Here is a 14191-nt window from a genome sequence, read left to right as displayed (position 1 = left end):
TATAATTAATCAGTATGTCAAAAATATAACTTGTTGTTGGGTTCGTCTTAATGCGCCAGTCCTCTGGGTAGCAGTAGCGGGTCTCATCGACCAGGTGCCATAACCGCAGAAGAAGATTGAATGCAGCCTTTTTGAAACGTTCTTTTAAATGTACTGTCTTTCGTATATAAATGGAGAGCACGAAACAACAAGACCTCATTTTCCTGGAGTTGAGACAACGTTTGCAAAGCGGCCTTCTGGTTATACGGCAAGTGTTGCTCTTGTTTGTAACATTATAAACCCTTTGATCGCTAGCTAAGTTAGCAGTGTAGCGCCCACCTTAGCTGTGTGTGGATCACGTGTCGCGGACACGCAGCTAATGTGAGTTATTACTCTACAAACCTGTGAGAACCTGCCTACTTTTATATTTAACAAGTCTACGGCTGCTTTTACTTACCTGCCAGCTCGATCACACATTCAGATGGCATGTGATGGCAGGACGGTGTCCTAATTCTAATTAAAACATCAGTTATGACACTGTGACTACAATACAACTTTTGTGTGTTCAGGTCGTGATAATTAAACGGTAATATTTTTTCCTCGTTAACAAAAACGATTTCCATCATGAATATGACCTCCTACTTGCGATGCTGCTTCTCACCAGTAGGTGGTGGTGTTGGTTAAGGGTGTGAGCAAAATATTTGGAGCTGTATGTAATGGAATTTTGAGTAATACTACTTGCTAGTGTTTCACTTTGTTTTTTAGAGATATTGCACTATGGCAACGTAATCACATATCATTTATTGTCTCAGTATTGCAGGAAATGTGCTTAATATCCTACAGAAGCCTACAAAAATGGTTAATATCATCAGTGACATCAGGCAGCTGCTATTTCAACTCTGCTGCGCCCACGTGGTCATATCAACAGAGATCATGCCATTCTGAGTGTCCTGTGATTCTCTTGGTGTTCCTCTGGCTGCAGTTCTGTCATTAAGGCTATTTGAGCTTCGCACAAGGCATGAGAGCTGGGCTGAGGACACATAGTAAACAGTACTGATGAAGGGCCTCCACCTTCTCTGTTTGCCTAAAGATGGAACTGTCCCAGCAGTGTGGGTAGAAAACAATACCACGCTACTTGTTCCGGCACCATGTTTGGTATAGTTTCAATTTCACACTATTGTTATATATCTGGTATGCCTAGCATTTGTTATTGGGCTTTTAAAGGTTCTCAGTAGTTATTCACCCTGTTGATTTTTTCCAGGAGCGACGCTTTTGAGGACAAAGCTGAGGTGAATGTGACGAGTGGAGACTCGGCCATAGACATCCACATACCTGATGGAGGTTATCAGGTGAAGCTAATTCCAGGGGTCAGTCTAGTGGAGGGGTCATGGCAGAAGAGTCCGGAACTGAATGCTGACGGGTTGCACGTGAGATTAAGGTTGAGGGTGGACCAGCCTTCAGGTACGCGCTCCCTTCACTCACCCTCTAAACTGTATCCCCTCAGCTCCTCTATTCCAGTAGACTGATTATAATAATGAACACGGAGGCTCTTGCAGGCCAGTGTCATTAAGCACAACTGCGAGAGCCATCTGAAGCTCATTGGATTTACTTGATGAATCTGAGTAATGAATACAGGCCAGTCCTGGGTCTCCTCCGCACATCATCACACTCCACAGATTAGCTGAGGTTAATGATGGACGCAGAATGCGCAGACCACGTGACCTTTGGCTCAGAGCCAGGACGTCACTCTGTTTCAGAGAAAGTCCTGCTGAGCTGAATGAGTGGCCATATTGCTGCTCTCGGAACGTGGATGCAACATTCTTCCACCTTCATAGTATTGGAGGCTTTTCTCCAGCCACACCTATTGCATCATTTGTTTAATTTTGTAATATAGCTAATCGGGTTCTTATTTTATATGTATATGATGATGGTGTTGTGCTGTTACTGGCTCGATCGCAATGTTTTCACAATGAGTCGGAAATAGCCTTTTGCTCCAGAAGTCTAATTTAAAAATGATTTAATGGCTGTCTCAGTAAGGCAACCAACGGAAAATCTATCCCAACATGTTGCAGTTATTTTTCTGGTGTGTTTTGAGAGGAAGGTTGTGTTTATTGTTTTGCTGTGCTTGCTGTCTCTAGAGGCTTCAGACGGCGTGACTGTGCGTCTGAAGGAACAGGAGGAGTATCGTTTCCTGTGCCAGTCCTGTGGGGCCACGCTGCTGAAGGAAAAGTGAGGCACAGCTTTGTTTATTCAGCTCCAGGATTAAGTTGATGTTCTCAGCTCTAGTCTATTAAACAAATGAGAAGAAGTATTTGATATTAATAAGTGTGTGCTTTTTTAAGGGTCTTCAGGCGAGTTCTCCCCCTCCCGAACGGGAACTGGAACGCGTTAGTGGGTGACTGGTGCTGCCACCCTGATCCTTTTGCCAACAAGAAGCTTCTTCCTAAAGAAGACGAGTGCCTAACTGGTGACACTTACTTCCTCTTGACGAGGGATAGCAGCTGTGACCATAGCCTAACGCAGCAAGACGACCCGTCGTGCTCAAACCTGGACACTAGTCGGTATTCAGGAAAGGTACGTCACCTCTCTGCACTTGACACTGGTTTCAAGTTAGCACTGCTGTGAATAGCCCGTATCGCGTCTATTTCCAACCAAGACCGCGGCACGTCACCTACGCTCAAAGTGAGACGGAAGCGTAGCCCTGCGTCAGTGGATCTCCACACTTTGCTTAGTCATCGGTTTTGTTTCGAAGAACATTGTGCTCCATCCACACTGCCACAGAAGGGGAGGTGGAACTCATCCTTCTTCTGGAAGCACAGTGGGGGTTCAGCAAGGCTCCAGCTCGAGCCCATGCTTCAGGGGTCAGATCTTCCTCCCCTGGCCTGCCGCCGAAGGCTGGAGGAGGAGGAGGAAGAGCGCCTCCCCGTTCGAGCGCACGTTTAGGCTGCTCCCGTGCTTACTGATGTCAGCTCGCTGTGGATGAAGTCTGGCTGTGCTCTCACGTCAACTGTCTGGTGTGATTGGTGTCTGTTTTCACGCAGCAGACGGCTGGCCGCAGGAACCCGGTGGTGTTCTGTAAGAAGTGCTCGGCCGTGCTGGGAGAAGCAGTCACGACAGGTAGGAGTGGAGAAGCAGACTCATCCCAGCAGTGAGTGCTGTGGTGCTCCACACCTGCTGGACGCCCCTCCGTCCACTGGCCATATAAAGGCGATAAGAAAAGCTGGAAATATAATCAGGTTTATTATTGGTCTGCATGAGGCATCTTATCCTCATTATTAAACTTTTGCAGGTAGTTTTGTGAATCCAAGATTATTGTTAATTTTTGGAGGTTTTTTTTTCCATGCAGTCTTTCCAAAATCATTTTAATTTTAGAAATGTGTATTTGATATACTAGACATGTACCTTTTTCACAAAATCTTATTGCATTGTATGTGTTGTATTTAAGAAATGCAGTCAGCAACTTTGAACCGAGTTTTTCTGAATTTGGCAGCATGAGCGCCGATATCTAAATGCTGCAAAAGGAGAATAAACAATTAGACAAAAGTAACTTTATAGAAGTTGCAACATACTGCAGTGATGACTAAGAGTGAGAATGTGTTTGATTTGTAATCATAATCAGCACGATAATCAGTATAGTATAGTATATTTCTAGCACATTCCTGCAGAAGTGTGAAAACACACATTGCATTGCCTGATGTGGCAAACCGAATGCAATGTGTGTGAAAAAAGCCTGAACTACTGTAGCTTAGGCAGGGTCTCCTTCCAGATGGTTCTGTGATGTGATGAGGCCTGTGTGTGACACTCTGCTCATCTGGGTTTTGTCTACCCTTCCATGAGACCTCCTTCCTTATTTTGTTTGCGTTCCATGGTAGAACTACACAGAATGGGGTCTTGGCCTGTGTTTGAGTCATATTGCAACCTGTATGTCTTTCTCCAGATATTCTTTTCTGATTCTGTTCTAGATGTATTAAAACTCTTTGTAAGTGAAGTGGTGATGAGGCGAAGTGAAGATGAAGAGGTTACTGTACCACAGCGTAGGCAAGTTCTGCATTTCAGGTTGCTGTCTAAAAATGTTGGTGCTGTACAGAGTTATGAATATATTTTTGTTTCAGCTTATTTTCTAACTCTGGTGCAACTCTTACTGTATTTTGTGCTTGGTCTCTGACAAGATAAACATGATAATAGTACAAATCTTTTATTGGTTTTCTCGTGATTTGCTAACTTGCTAACATGTGGTGACGGCTAAACAATTCTGTGCGTTTTGTGATCCAGGCTGCAGTTTTTGGAGCGAGTCCTCGCTTCCAGACTTCTTGAGCTGTCATCTGCCCAAAGCATATTTCGTTTTTCCATCCAGACTCCAGATGGACAATCTGTAATCATGGTAAGACAATTCTAGACTCCTAAGATGGAGGAAGAACTTGGGCCTCTGCTTGTGACTTTTTCTTCACACACGTTTTCTAAGTGTTTTTATGGGTGAATGTAAGATAATGTGCCTCTTTTTTTATCACCAGCTCTGGCTTCTGAACACGGATACTCTGATTGCTTCGTTCTCTGGGACAGACGGCGGCAGTAATGGTCTCATCTCTTCCAGTGGCCGTCATCTGGATGAGCATCGGTCATGCCAGGCAGCCAGCTCAGTCAAAGTCCTCTACCTGCCCTGCGCTCACACCCAGCTCCAGGAGTGAGTGGTAAAACTCCCCATCTCTCACTCTCTCTCACTCTTCTTCTCATCCAGCCCTTTGATTACCGTGTCTAACCACTCATCTAATCCATTTACTCCAGCGTGGGCTCTCTCCCTCAATCTGCTTCCTGTTTGGATTAGATTACTTGCATAAAAAGTTGTTTTGTTTATCTAAGCATTAGGGCTGTTAACGGTGATGCGTCTCATTGTGTCGCGTGGCTCCACTCATTCCTTTCAGTATTTACAGCCTTTTTGTTTATATAGAAAGTGAAATAGTTTTTTTTGCAAACGACCCGGGTCTTTTTAGAACAAGGGCTGGGGGTGACATGTTTTTAAACTGTGCTCCAAAGTATTTCGGCAACTAGGCTTATGTGCGGAGCGTTCGGTTCAGTGCTGTAGATCACATGCACACACTTGTGCCTGTGCTTGCAGACACTTACGGCTCGCTACCCAGAAGCACTCTGTCTGAGGGCCGCACGGCAGGAGAGCCCGCAGCACTGCGTGGGGAGAGGGTGGGTGTGCGGCCCCTTTGTCTCTCAGACGCCGGCGGGTCATTACGGCTTGAGCTCGCGTCGGTTCTGAGAATTCTTCTCTGCTTTGCAGGAGGAGCCTCTGCCTCTGTTGCTCACAGACGCGCTAATGACACAAGCTGCAGGGGCCTGTTCCTGGGATGGTCATGTGACGTGTCTGGTGGAAGAGCTGTGCTCTGTTTACTGTTTACTCGTGACATGCACACTGAAGCTGGCAGAGTATTAATAGAATCATCGAGTCCATCACATATTACTGGCCACATTCATTTCAGCATGTTAATCTGTCTGTTTTCTAATCTAAGCGTTTTCTCCAATTTATTATGTTTACATTTATAAAATTAACCAATGGCGGAGAGTGTGAACCAGCACTTCTTCCATTCTGGACTCTGCCGAGGCCTCTGGGTAGTTGTTTCCGGGCAGATCTCTCTGGGCAGGCTTAAAGGAGGATTCAGATTGATTATAGGAGACTAGTACACACAAAGTGATGCGCACTACATGTCGCTCTCACTGTCTGTGGGTCCCAGTAAGGTCACAGTGCTGAGGTCATGTGACTAATAAGCCGATCGAACATTGGCTTACTCCTGAGGTGTGGATCCAAGTTGTCGGTGACAAACGTGCTTGTTGAAGCCTGTGCTGGTGCCATCTCTCTTCGCCGGGCCCCACCAGCACGTTTACAGAGTTTTGTTCCTCCCACAGAACCGCAGCACAGATGGCTAAATGTCACTGAAATGTCCTGGATAGATCAGTGCTGTGTGGCGGGACGGCTCTCTCTGCTCCTCTCACACGTCCTCATCCTGTGCTCGGCCTCCGCCACTGACAAATTGCTGTGACGTGATTAAAACTGTAATGTTTCAAACTCGGATTAATGTAATTTATGTCTTGCTTGCTCCCTCCTTCCCTCCCTCTCACTGTCCTCACTCACTTACTCTCTTCGTCTATGCGTGTCTGCCTCTCCCTCGCTCTATCTGTTTCTCTCTGTCTCTCTATCTGTTTATTTCTCTCTCTCTCTCTCTGTCTCCCTCCATATCTCTAAGGGCTGTTGCTGCCTGGGAAAAGGACATCAGTGTCCATCCGTTGGTTCTCCCCCGGAGCACGTGTGACGAGCTGCTCCAGCTGCTGACCTCCTGCACAGACACACTGCCCCCTTCGCTGAGCTCTATGAACTCCTACCAGGTCAGAGGTCACCTCTGAAAGCAGTAACCTCATAGCTCTTTGAAGTGCTTATTTGCAGTTGTGTGATATTTATTTATTTATTTTTTTCTTCACACTGGTGGTATGGTCTGGATTTATATTGCATTCGAAATATCTTCTCATCTTGTTGCATTTGCTATTAACAAACGTGGGTTGGTGTTAATGGACGGCGTATTTACCTTTCACCACAGCTGACGGTTGACGATGGTAATTGTCAGCCCTCAGCTTAGAAGCCTTGCGTAATCATCAGCCCACTTACCTGCAGTAAGAGTGCTGTGCCTTTGAATAGCAAAGAGAACATTACTGCTGCATGACGCTTAAAAACTCGTAGGCGATGAGATCTAACATGCCTTTTAAGAAGACATACACACACACTGAGACGGAGGTACGTAGCCCATTAACTAGCTCTCCAGAAAAAAAAAGTCCCTGATACGAGTGTTTAATAGTGGATAGGCTGCCAGGCCTTCCTGGAAGCCTCCTAATCAGAGGCAGAAGGCTTTGTGCTTCGCTTCCACATCTCCCTTCACCCGTACGCACTGGGAGGTCTCCTGGCTCGAGCAGGAGGAGGCCATAAAGCTGCCAAGCAGATGCTGTTATGTCCAAGTATTTTATGAAAAGGGGTGGAAAAAAAAGACATTTCTGTAATTTTCCTCTGGTGCAGAGAGGCCCATCATCTTTGGCATATAAAGCAGTCATTTTAGCGCTGCCTACTGTGATGCTGCAAGCCCTGGCAGCTATTAGGATTCGAAATGGGGGTCTGAACCAACCTGTGAAATGTTCGTTTGCATGGATGGCTTTTGTTTTGCTGCAGACAGGCTGCAGGAATGAGGCCAGGCCGCTGCCAGGGGACGGGTTAGCCATTAGACTCAAAAGAGCAGGCAAGAAGGTAGAGCCACCGGACGGGTGAAGCGGTATGGTGAACACGTTTGCAAGCAGAGTGGTTGGTGGGTTTGTACCATAGACTGTATGTACAAGTGGATGGGACAGTAGCGCGTCAAAGGCAATATGCATATGACACGCAATATGATATGTATAAATATGTAACTTAATTAAGTTTAAGGCGCTGGGAAATATTGAAATGGACCTTGAAAGTGACGCACAAGTGCTTGAATTCCACCTTGTGAAGGTGTATGAACCCTGCAAGCATGACTTTGTTCATTGTGCTGTTGCGCTGTAGCGCTGCGCGCGAAGTTACAAAATTCGAGAGGTGCACAACCTCCCGAAGTGACAGCATGCAGGGCCCTCGTGCAGGGGCGGAGCCACTGTGATTACGTCATTTTCAGCGCGCGGACCCTCGCACTGGTCACGACGCGTCAAGTATAAACCTAGCTTTAGGCTGTGTTCGAAATAGCCTACTACATACTGGATACTGCATACTGCACTAAGTATATACTGGATACTGCATACTGGTCCTCGTAGTAGTATGCAGTACAGTTTCCAGTATGCGACAAAAGCAAGGCATACTACAGGGTCACATGAACGTAACATTGCATAAATGGGATGCAGTACACCACGAAGATAGCTCTGTTCACGTACTGGAATATTTTGCAGAAGTAGTATGTCATCCTTTTTATTCGCATACTGGATACTGATTTGGGGCCCAATCAGTACACCAGTAGTATGCAGTAGGCCATTTCGAACACAGCCTTAGACACTCTGGTGGCTGGATGCTGTACGACTTTTAGCCCCGCCCATTCTCATGTAAGTGAATGGCTCAGACACTTTTAAAAGTTTCATTTCATCTAATTAGAGGGCAGGTATGTTCTGTCAATTCTCTTAACCGTCCCATCACGTTAATATCTCTCATATATATATATATATATATATATATATATATATATATATATATATATATATATTAGTGGTGGGACTTTAACGCGTTAATTTCGATTAATTAATTACAGGAAAATTAACGCACTAAAAATATTAACGCATTTTAACGCATGGGACACTTTTGCACCGTGGAATGTTTCTCCGTGCACGAGAATGGGAAATTTAAATACAAGAAACTTCAAGATGGAATTACAAACAAAAATAGTGTTATTTGCACTTTATGTAGGAAGGAGTTCGCTTATCACAGGAGCACCTTCGTTACCGCCTCAACGTCAGTAATGATCACTTAGCTGCTAAATGTATTCCTAGTACTATATGGTGAACAAACGTCCGTATTTCCCGGGACATGTCCGTATTTCACATCCTGTCCCGGTCGTCGCGGGTTTTTTTTAAGTGAGGAAATGTCCTGGGGTGAGTTTCCCAAAACGTTCTTAGTGCTAAGTACTTCGTAACCTCGTTCTTACGTACGAGGTTAAGATGTACTTAGCGCTAAGAATGTTTTGGGAAACCCACCCCTGGTTTTTAAATTACCTTCATTGGACCATTAAGACTGGATTAAACTTTCGCGAGTGACCGCAGCGCGCGACTCCGCACGCGTTTATACATGACGCGGCATATTATTTGCAGTGTTGTTCGCTCTCTGTGGTCGAAGATAAAGGCTTACAAGAAGCGCTGCACATCCAAACCTTTCGAAAAAATAATGCGCAATTTCCAAGTTTCGGCAGAAAAAAATGCGAATTAAGCCTTGTTTCCATTCATTACAGTTATGCGAATAAACTTTAGATCACGTGAGAGGACGCCAAACAATAGTGGTTTTACGTCCATCTGGCAGTTACGCATTTTTGCACGTTGAGGTTTTGAAACATTGTTTTCTTTTTCTTTTCTATACATGGAGAAGTTAAATTCAATTTTTGCTCTCTCCAGAACTGTTTTTGCATGCATTTGCCATCTTTACATCGCGATCATGTACAGAACCACATGATTTGAGGCATGATAAGTCATCGTTTATGCGAAAAACCCTTTTCCATCCAATTTTTTCGAATTTTGGCGATGCGATAGTCTAACGTTTCCACCTCCTCCTAGCGCAAAAATCTTTTTGCGATATTTGGGGCTTTTTTCGAATTTTGGTCTTTTCCATCCAGCTTTTTTCATGCGCATTTTCAAAATGCGCAAAAACTCGGTGGATGAAAAACCCTCTAATGTCGAAGAAAATCCAGCAGCTGTATGATGAGGAAAGGGAAGTAAAACAGGTTATTGTGAAGAGCGCCACAAATGTGGCTCTGACTGGGGATCACTGGACCTCTGTTAGCAACAAGAATTATATTGGTGTGACAGCTCATATTATAGATGATGAATCTATGCAGGGGTGCTCATTACGTCGATCGCGATCGACCGGTCGATCGCGAAGGAAGTGTCGGTCGATCGCGAAGGAATGTGCGTAGATCGCGTCACATAAAATAGTAGTAGATGAATCGCACATCTGCACTGACGGTTGTATTTTGATTGACATTCACGGTAGCCAATCTGCAATCCACTCAACAAATTACGTTCGCCGCCACCCCGGTAGATCTTTCTGACTTGGTCATCTTATAAGTAGCTCGCAAGCTGAAAACTGTGGGCACCCCTGATCTATAGATGATGAAGATCCAGTCATTTGCTTTGAGCATGCAGAAGACCACTTCTAGGCACTATGGAGATCCCTGTGGCAGAGGCCTGGGAAATTAAAGAAAAATATACCATCTAAAATGGTATTAAAAAACATCTTCAGATTTACTTCAATTCTTCCAATATCCTGAGCAAAACTTCCAAAATTAAACAACATTTTTGGTCAGAATTTCCAGTGTTCTGAACTGTTTTCTGCACTCATCTATTGGTCTATGTAGTAGACTGGTGGAAAAATAAACAAGATGTTGAAGTTTATGATTATGTTCATTGATTCATTCATCATTCAAACTTAAATTAATATTTCTCATGTTAAATACTGAAATGCGATTAAAATGCGATTAATTTCGATTAATTAATTACAAAGCTTCCGATTAATTCGATTAATTTTTTTGATCGCGTCCCACCCCTAATATATATATATATATATATAATAAAAGTTTCTCTTCTCTATAATGAACTGGTTTTATGATACGTAATGGGTGTGGTGATGAGGTGATTGACAGCGATTAGCTGTGGCAATTGACGGGAAATACTGACAAACAAGAATGCTTAGGCGGCTGATTCGACTTTTGCTATAATAAGCTTCTCTTATTTTATTTCCTTTCGCTGTTTAACACTGACTTGACAGGTCTGACGTATTTGGAGTAAATCTTCGGATTAACTTCTTAGTTTGCTAATGTAGCTAGCTATGCGGCTAACTTCTCCATGTTATGTAAACAAGGTATTAGCTAGTTTATGTCGCTGAAGCATGTGGCATCAAACTTTACTTTGAATATTACTTTGAAAGCTTAAATAACTAAAATAATTATAATGTTAATGCAAATGATTAGCTAAAATATTTAATAATCGACTTATTTTATCTCGAAGGATTGAATATGGAAGCTATAGTTAAGATGCTTCATGTAGGGTTATTTTGATAGCTTGCCAACGTTAAATGTCAGATGCTTTACTAGTTAAGCTGCATAGATATTGTGATGAAGAGTTTAATTCCAGTATGCGGTTGATGGAAACGAAGGCAAATGTTGGATAATCTGGATAATCTTTGTGTTTGCTTTCCGCATTTAAGAGAGACGATGTGCTCTAACAAACGTAGCCTGGATTGGGTGCCGCCTACTGTCTCTAATGCGCATGCTCCAGTGTCAGTCTGGAATGGCATACTTAAGCAGTACGTACTAAGTTTCAATGTAGTACGTTCTTTCAGTGGGCAGTACGCATACAACCTCAGACACACTGTGTCCGCCATTTTACCTATGTCGCATGACGTCACACGATCATAGTTAAACGCTCCAGTTGAATCATGGGATAGGACAGTGTGCTGCAATCACATACTTCAAAATGGCTCCCGATTCAGTAAGCCATGCGGGTACTTTTCGCTTACTGTTTAATGCATACTATGTAGTTGGACATACCCTTCATCGCATACTGATTGGGTGTACTGTGTAGGTGGGCATTTCAGACGGAGCCCTCCCTTGCAAGCGCCCCCAAGATAGTAGCTTCCATGTCGGCCATTTGGTGACTTCAGAAGTTGACAATGGGAATCAATGGTGACGTACTGTCTATTGTGTATACAGTCTATGGTTTGCACACTACGATTGTGTCTGGAGCAGGCGGTGAGGGTGCCATTGGGCACAGGGCCAGGGTAATCAGATGATTGAGATCAGATACAGTTACGGGAGATGGAGTTGTGTACTCAGTCTGCCGCAAGCCCCAGTGAGCGTGAGTTGTGCCGTGAGCATAACCGCGGCGGTCATGATGCACTGCAGCTGCCTGTCTGCTGGACAGGGCGAGAGAGAAGCGTGGGTGCATGTGTATGAGAGAAGAACACTCTGTATTCATCACACACCGGTCGGTCCCCTGCCTGAAAGGACCTTGGCTAATATACTGAGAAGTATTTATGCCAGAAAACGGCATGAATAAAAGGTACTTTTTGTATGTCAGCACTTGAACTGCAAAAGCTGCGAGCAAAAAAAAAAAAAAACACTGCCACTGAAATAAAGGAGAACTTGGTGATATGTCAGCTCTTCTGAAAAGTAGTGAACATTTTGGCTCACTTCTGTGCACAGCCTAACTTCGCATTAGCATTCTCAGTGTGGGCTCATTTGGGCAGACGTCTGTGCCTCCTTCACTGCCATCGCTGCTGCTACATTCGTAATGTCTTCATATCGGCAAAAGTTCTTCCCTTTCGTTGTCTCCAATCACACAGCAGCCATTCGGCCACTTTTCATCCGGGTGGAAATCTGTTCATCAGTCACCTCACCAAGGGTTCAGATAAGGAAACACCAGGGAGGAGCATCAGAAGCTCGTCCTTTTTCGAGGTCTCTCACCCCATATCAGCCCAGCCAGGCCACCCAAATCTGCATTTAACCAAGGCCCTGTTTGGATCTAAAGGTTATTGCTGGGCATGGAGCAACGGTATTTGAAAATGCTTACCAATTCGCTCATTAATATTAATCCATGGTTGCGTTTCCACAGTTACAAGTACCATGTGTCAAAACCTTCCACAGCTGCTTGTGAGGTTTTACTGTAATTCTCCAGGGGTTTGAGATGAAGATAAATTCTGATTGATCTTTTTTGGATAGGTTGCGGTGGTTGTATTATGTGCATGGATTATCGTCCTTGTAAAGTAAATTGGGCTTTGAGCAGCACACTCCGGGGAGAAATCCTTGAGCTCCAGTTCCCCCTCATCCATCTTAGCCGGCTGCCTCCGCATGAGTTTACCTTGCTTAATGTGCTTCCCTGAAGCTTGCCAAGTTCTCCTGTCCTAGAGTGCCTGCACCTGTTTTGGTTTTTATTGATTTACTTTTTGTTGAAAGTGAATTTTAATATTGATAACAGATCTTGTGCATTTATCACTATATTAGTTCATACACAACTTTGGACAGCTGTCATTGAGAATATCCAGGTTGATGCTCAAATAATCCACAAGTATCCCATACACCTGGAAATTCTTTCGTGTTCTATATAAATCGTTTTTTAAGAAAGATATACTGAGATTTCAATTTCAGGGGCCTTAATGGTTCTGCAGAGCTTTCAGAAGGGGGAAGAATGACTGTTTATGCAATTTTAAAACAATGTGCTCTGGTTCAGTAAACTTCTGTTTGCACAACAGACTTTAGCAATTAAAGGGAAAATGTGTAATTTTCCAGAGCGCCATCATAATAATTAACAAACAAAATCACTAAATCACTTTGTTGCTATTTAACAAGTTAAAATGTTTTATATACCTAGATCGATATGTTATTTGTGTTGTCTATGTAAAGTAAGCTCAGATTACTCCTAATGACGTAATGGTAGAAATATTCCTGAGCGAACTGCTGTTCAGGTCATTGCAGTGTTCAGGGTATAATAATACATAGAAGTTGGAAGGGTGGAAAAGTCGCCTCTGATGTCATTTTGCAGAGCACGCAGATGCCGCTGACTGGTGAGACAGGTTCTAGGCTCTGAAACTGTGTGCTGCTATATCTGCTTAGTGATGGGTGAATTTATACTTTATCTCTGTCTAGGTGGCTTATTTGAAAAGATGACACCATGAGAACAAATTACCGGGAGTGGACAGGATCCATTCAACAGCATTCGCTGAACATGTCTGATGCCTTCAGACATCTACACACAGGATGTACTTTATAAAGTTAATATTAAAATATTTTTTTCATGCATCACTTTTTATTGCGCCTTTCGTAGCCACTTTTGGCAGGACAGTAATGAACATAAGCATAATAAACATAAGCATGCTGGCAGAATATCTGGTGTATCGTGTTTGTGACTCTGTACAAAACTTGACTGGTTCAGCTTTCACACAACACTTCAAGCCAAGGCTACCTCCACCCCCACTCACCTCCACCTCCACACACCTCCACCCCCATGCATGTGCACTGAACCCTTACTTGCATGCTTGCAGGAGTAAAAGCCCCTTGTGTTTCCTGAGGGCTTGTACAAAGGTTATAATGGCTTCAGGGCTGATGTACTGTACCAGACACACTTCTTATTGTTTGCTTTTTGCAGCTATATAATGCTATCATGTATCCTGTAAAGTAGTTTTAACAGTTTGCTAAAACTGGCTAAATGCCAGAAAGATAGCTGATTTGAAACCTGGCTGTCATGCCATGTAATGTTGTTTTCCTGTAAATTATCCCAAATCACTTCCTCTATTTCATTATAAATGCTCCACCCCCCACCCCCCACATACTCAAATAAATAAAGATTCAGTCCTAAGAGGGACTGAAACAGGTGCCCAGACAGGGCATTAGACCTTCTGCGACAGCTACTATTTGCTGTAATTACAGTGTATTATATGCAATCTCTGACAACTGAG

General features: G+C 43.7%; 1 protein-coding gene across 5 annotated transcripts; it reads left to right on the top strand.

Moving 5' to 3' along the window:
- Positions 1-59: 59 nt before the first annotated feature.
- On the top strand, positions 60-13862 carry ube3d (ubiquitin protein ligase E3D). 5 transcript variants are annotated; one of them, XM_076971601.1, is made up of 11 exons: positions 116-247; positions 962-1088; positions 1241-1440; positions 2118-2208; positions 2322-2553; positions 3021-3096; positions 3942-4017; positions 4252-4360; positions 4491-4660; positions 6225-6363; positions 13383-13862. In XM_076971601.1, exons 2-11 carry the CDS (start codon positions 1036-1038, stop codon positions 13401-13403), a joined length of 1167 nt encoding a protein of 388 aa, XP_076827716.1. In that variant the 5' UTR covers positions 116-247; positions 962-1035; the 3' UTR covers positions 13404-13862. The 5 variants fall into 5 exon arrangements, with proteins under 5 accessions (XP_076827717.1, XP_076827714.1, XP_076827713.1 ...); XM_076971599.1 differs by lacking the exon at positions 962-1088 and having other exon boundaries at positions 61-247; positions 3024-3096; positions 13383-13857; XM_076971598.1 differs by lacking the exon at positions 962-1088 and having other exon boundaries at positions 61-247; positions 13383-13856.
- The last annotated feature ends 329 nt before the right edge of the window (positions 13863-14191 follow it).

This window comes from Brachyhypopomus gauderio, chromosome 13, assembly GCF_052324685.1.
Source record: "Brachyhypopomus gauderio isolate BG-103 chromosome 13, BGAUD_0.2, whole genome shotgun sequence".
Classification (NCBI taxonomy): domain Eukaryota; kingdom Metazoa; phylum Chordata; class Actinopteri; order Gymnotiformes; family Hypopomidae; genus Brachyhypopomus; species Brachyhypopomus gauderio.
Note: the sequence above shows the minus strand (reverse complement) of the source record. Positions and strands in the feature narration are given on the sequence as shown.

What these genes read in the sequence shown, in the direction of transcription:
- ube3d (XM_076971598.1), top strand. Translation starts at nt 171, where the DNA reads ATGGAGAGCACGAAACAACAAGACCTCATTTTCCTGGAGTTGAGACAA. An exon ending in GAGGGTGGACCAGCCTTCAG is followed by an intron (nt 1,441 to 2,117) that starts GTACGCGCTCCC and finishes TGCTGTCTCTAG; the next exon opens with AGGCTTCAGACGGCGTGACT. An exon ending in GCTCACACCCAGCTCCAGGA is followed by an intron (nt 4,661 to 6,224) that starts GTGAGTGGTAAA and finishes CATATCTCTAAG; the next exon opens with GGCTGTTGCTGCCTGGGAAA.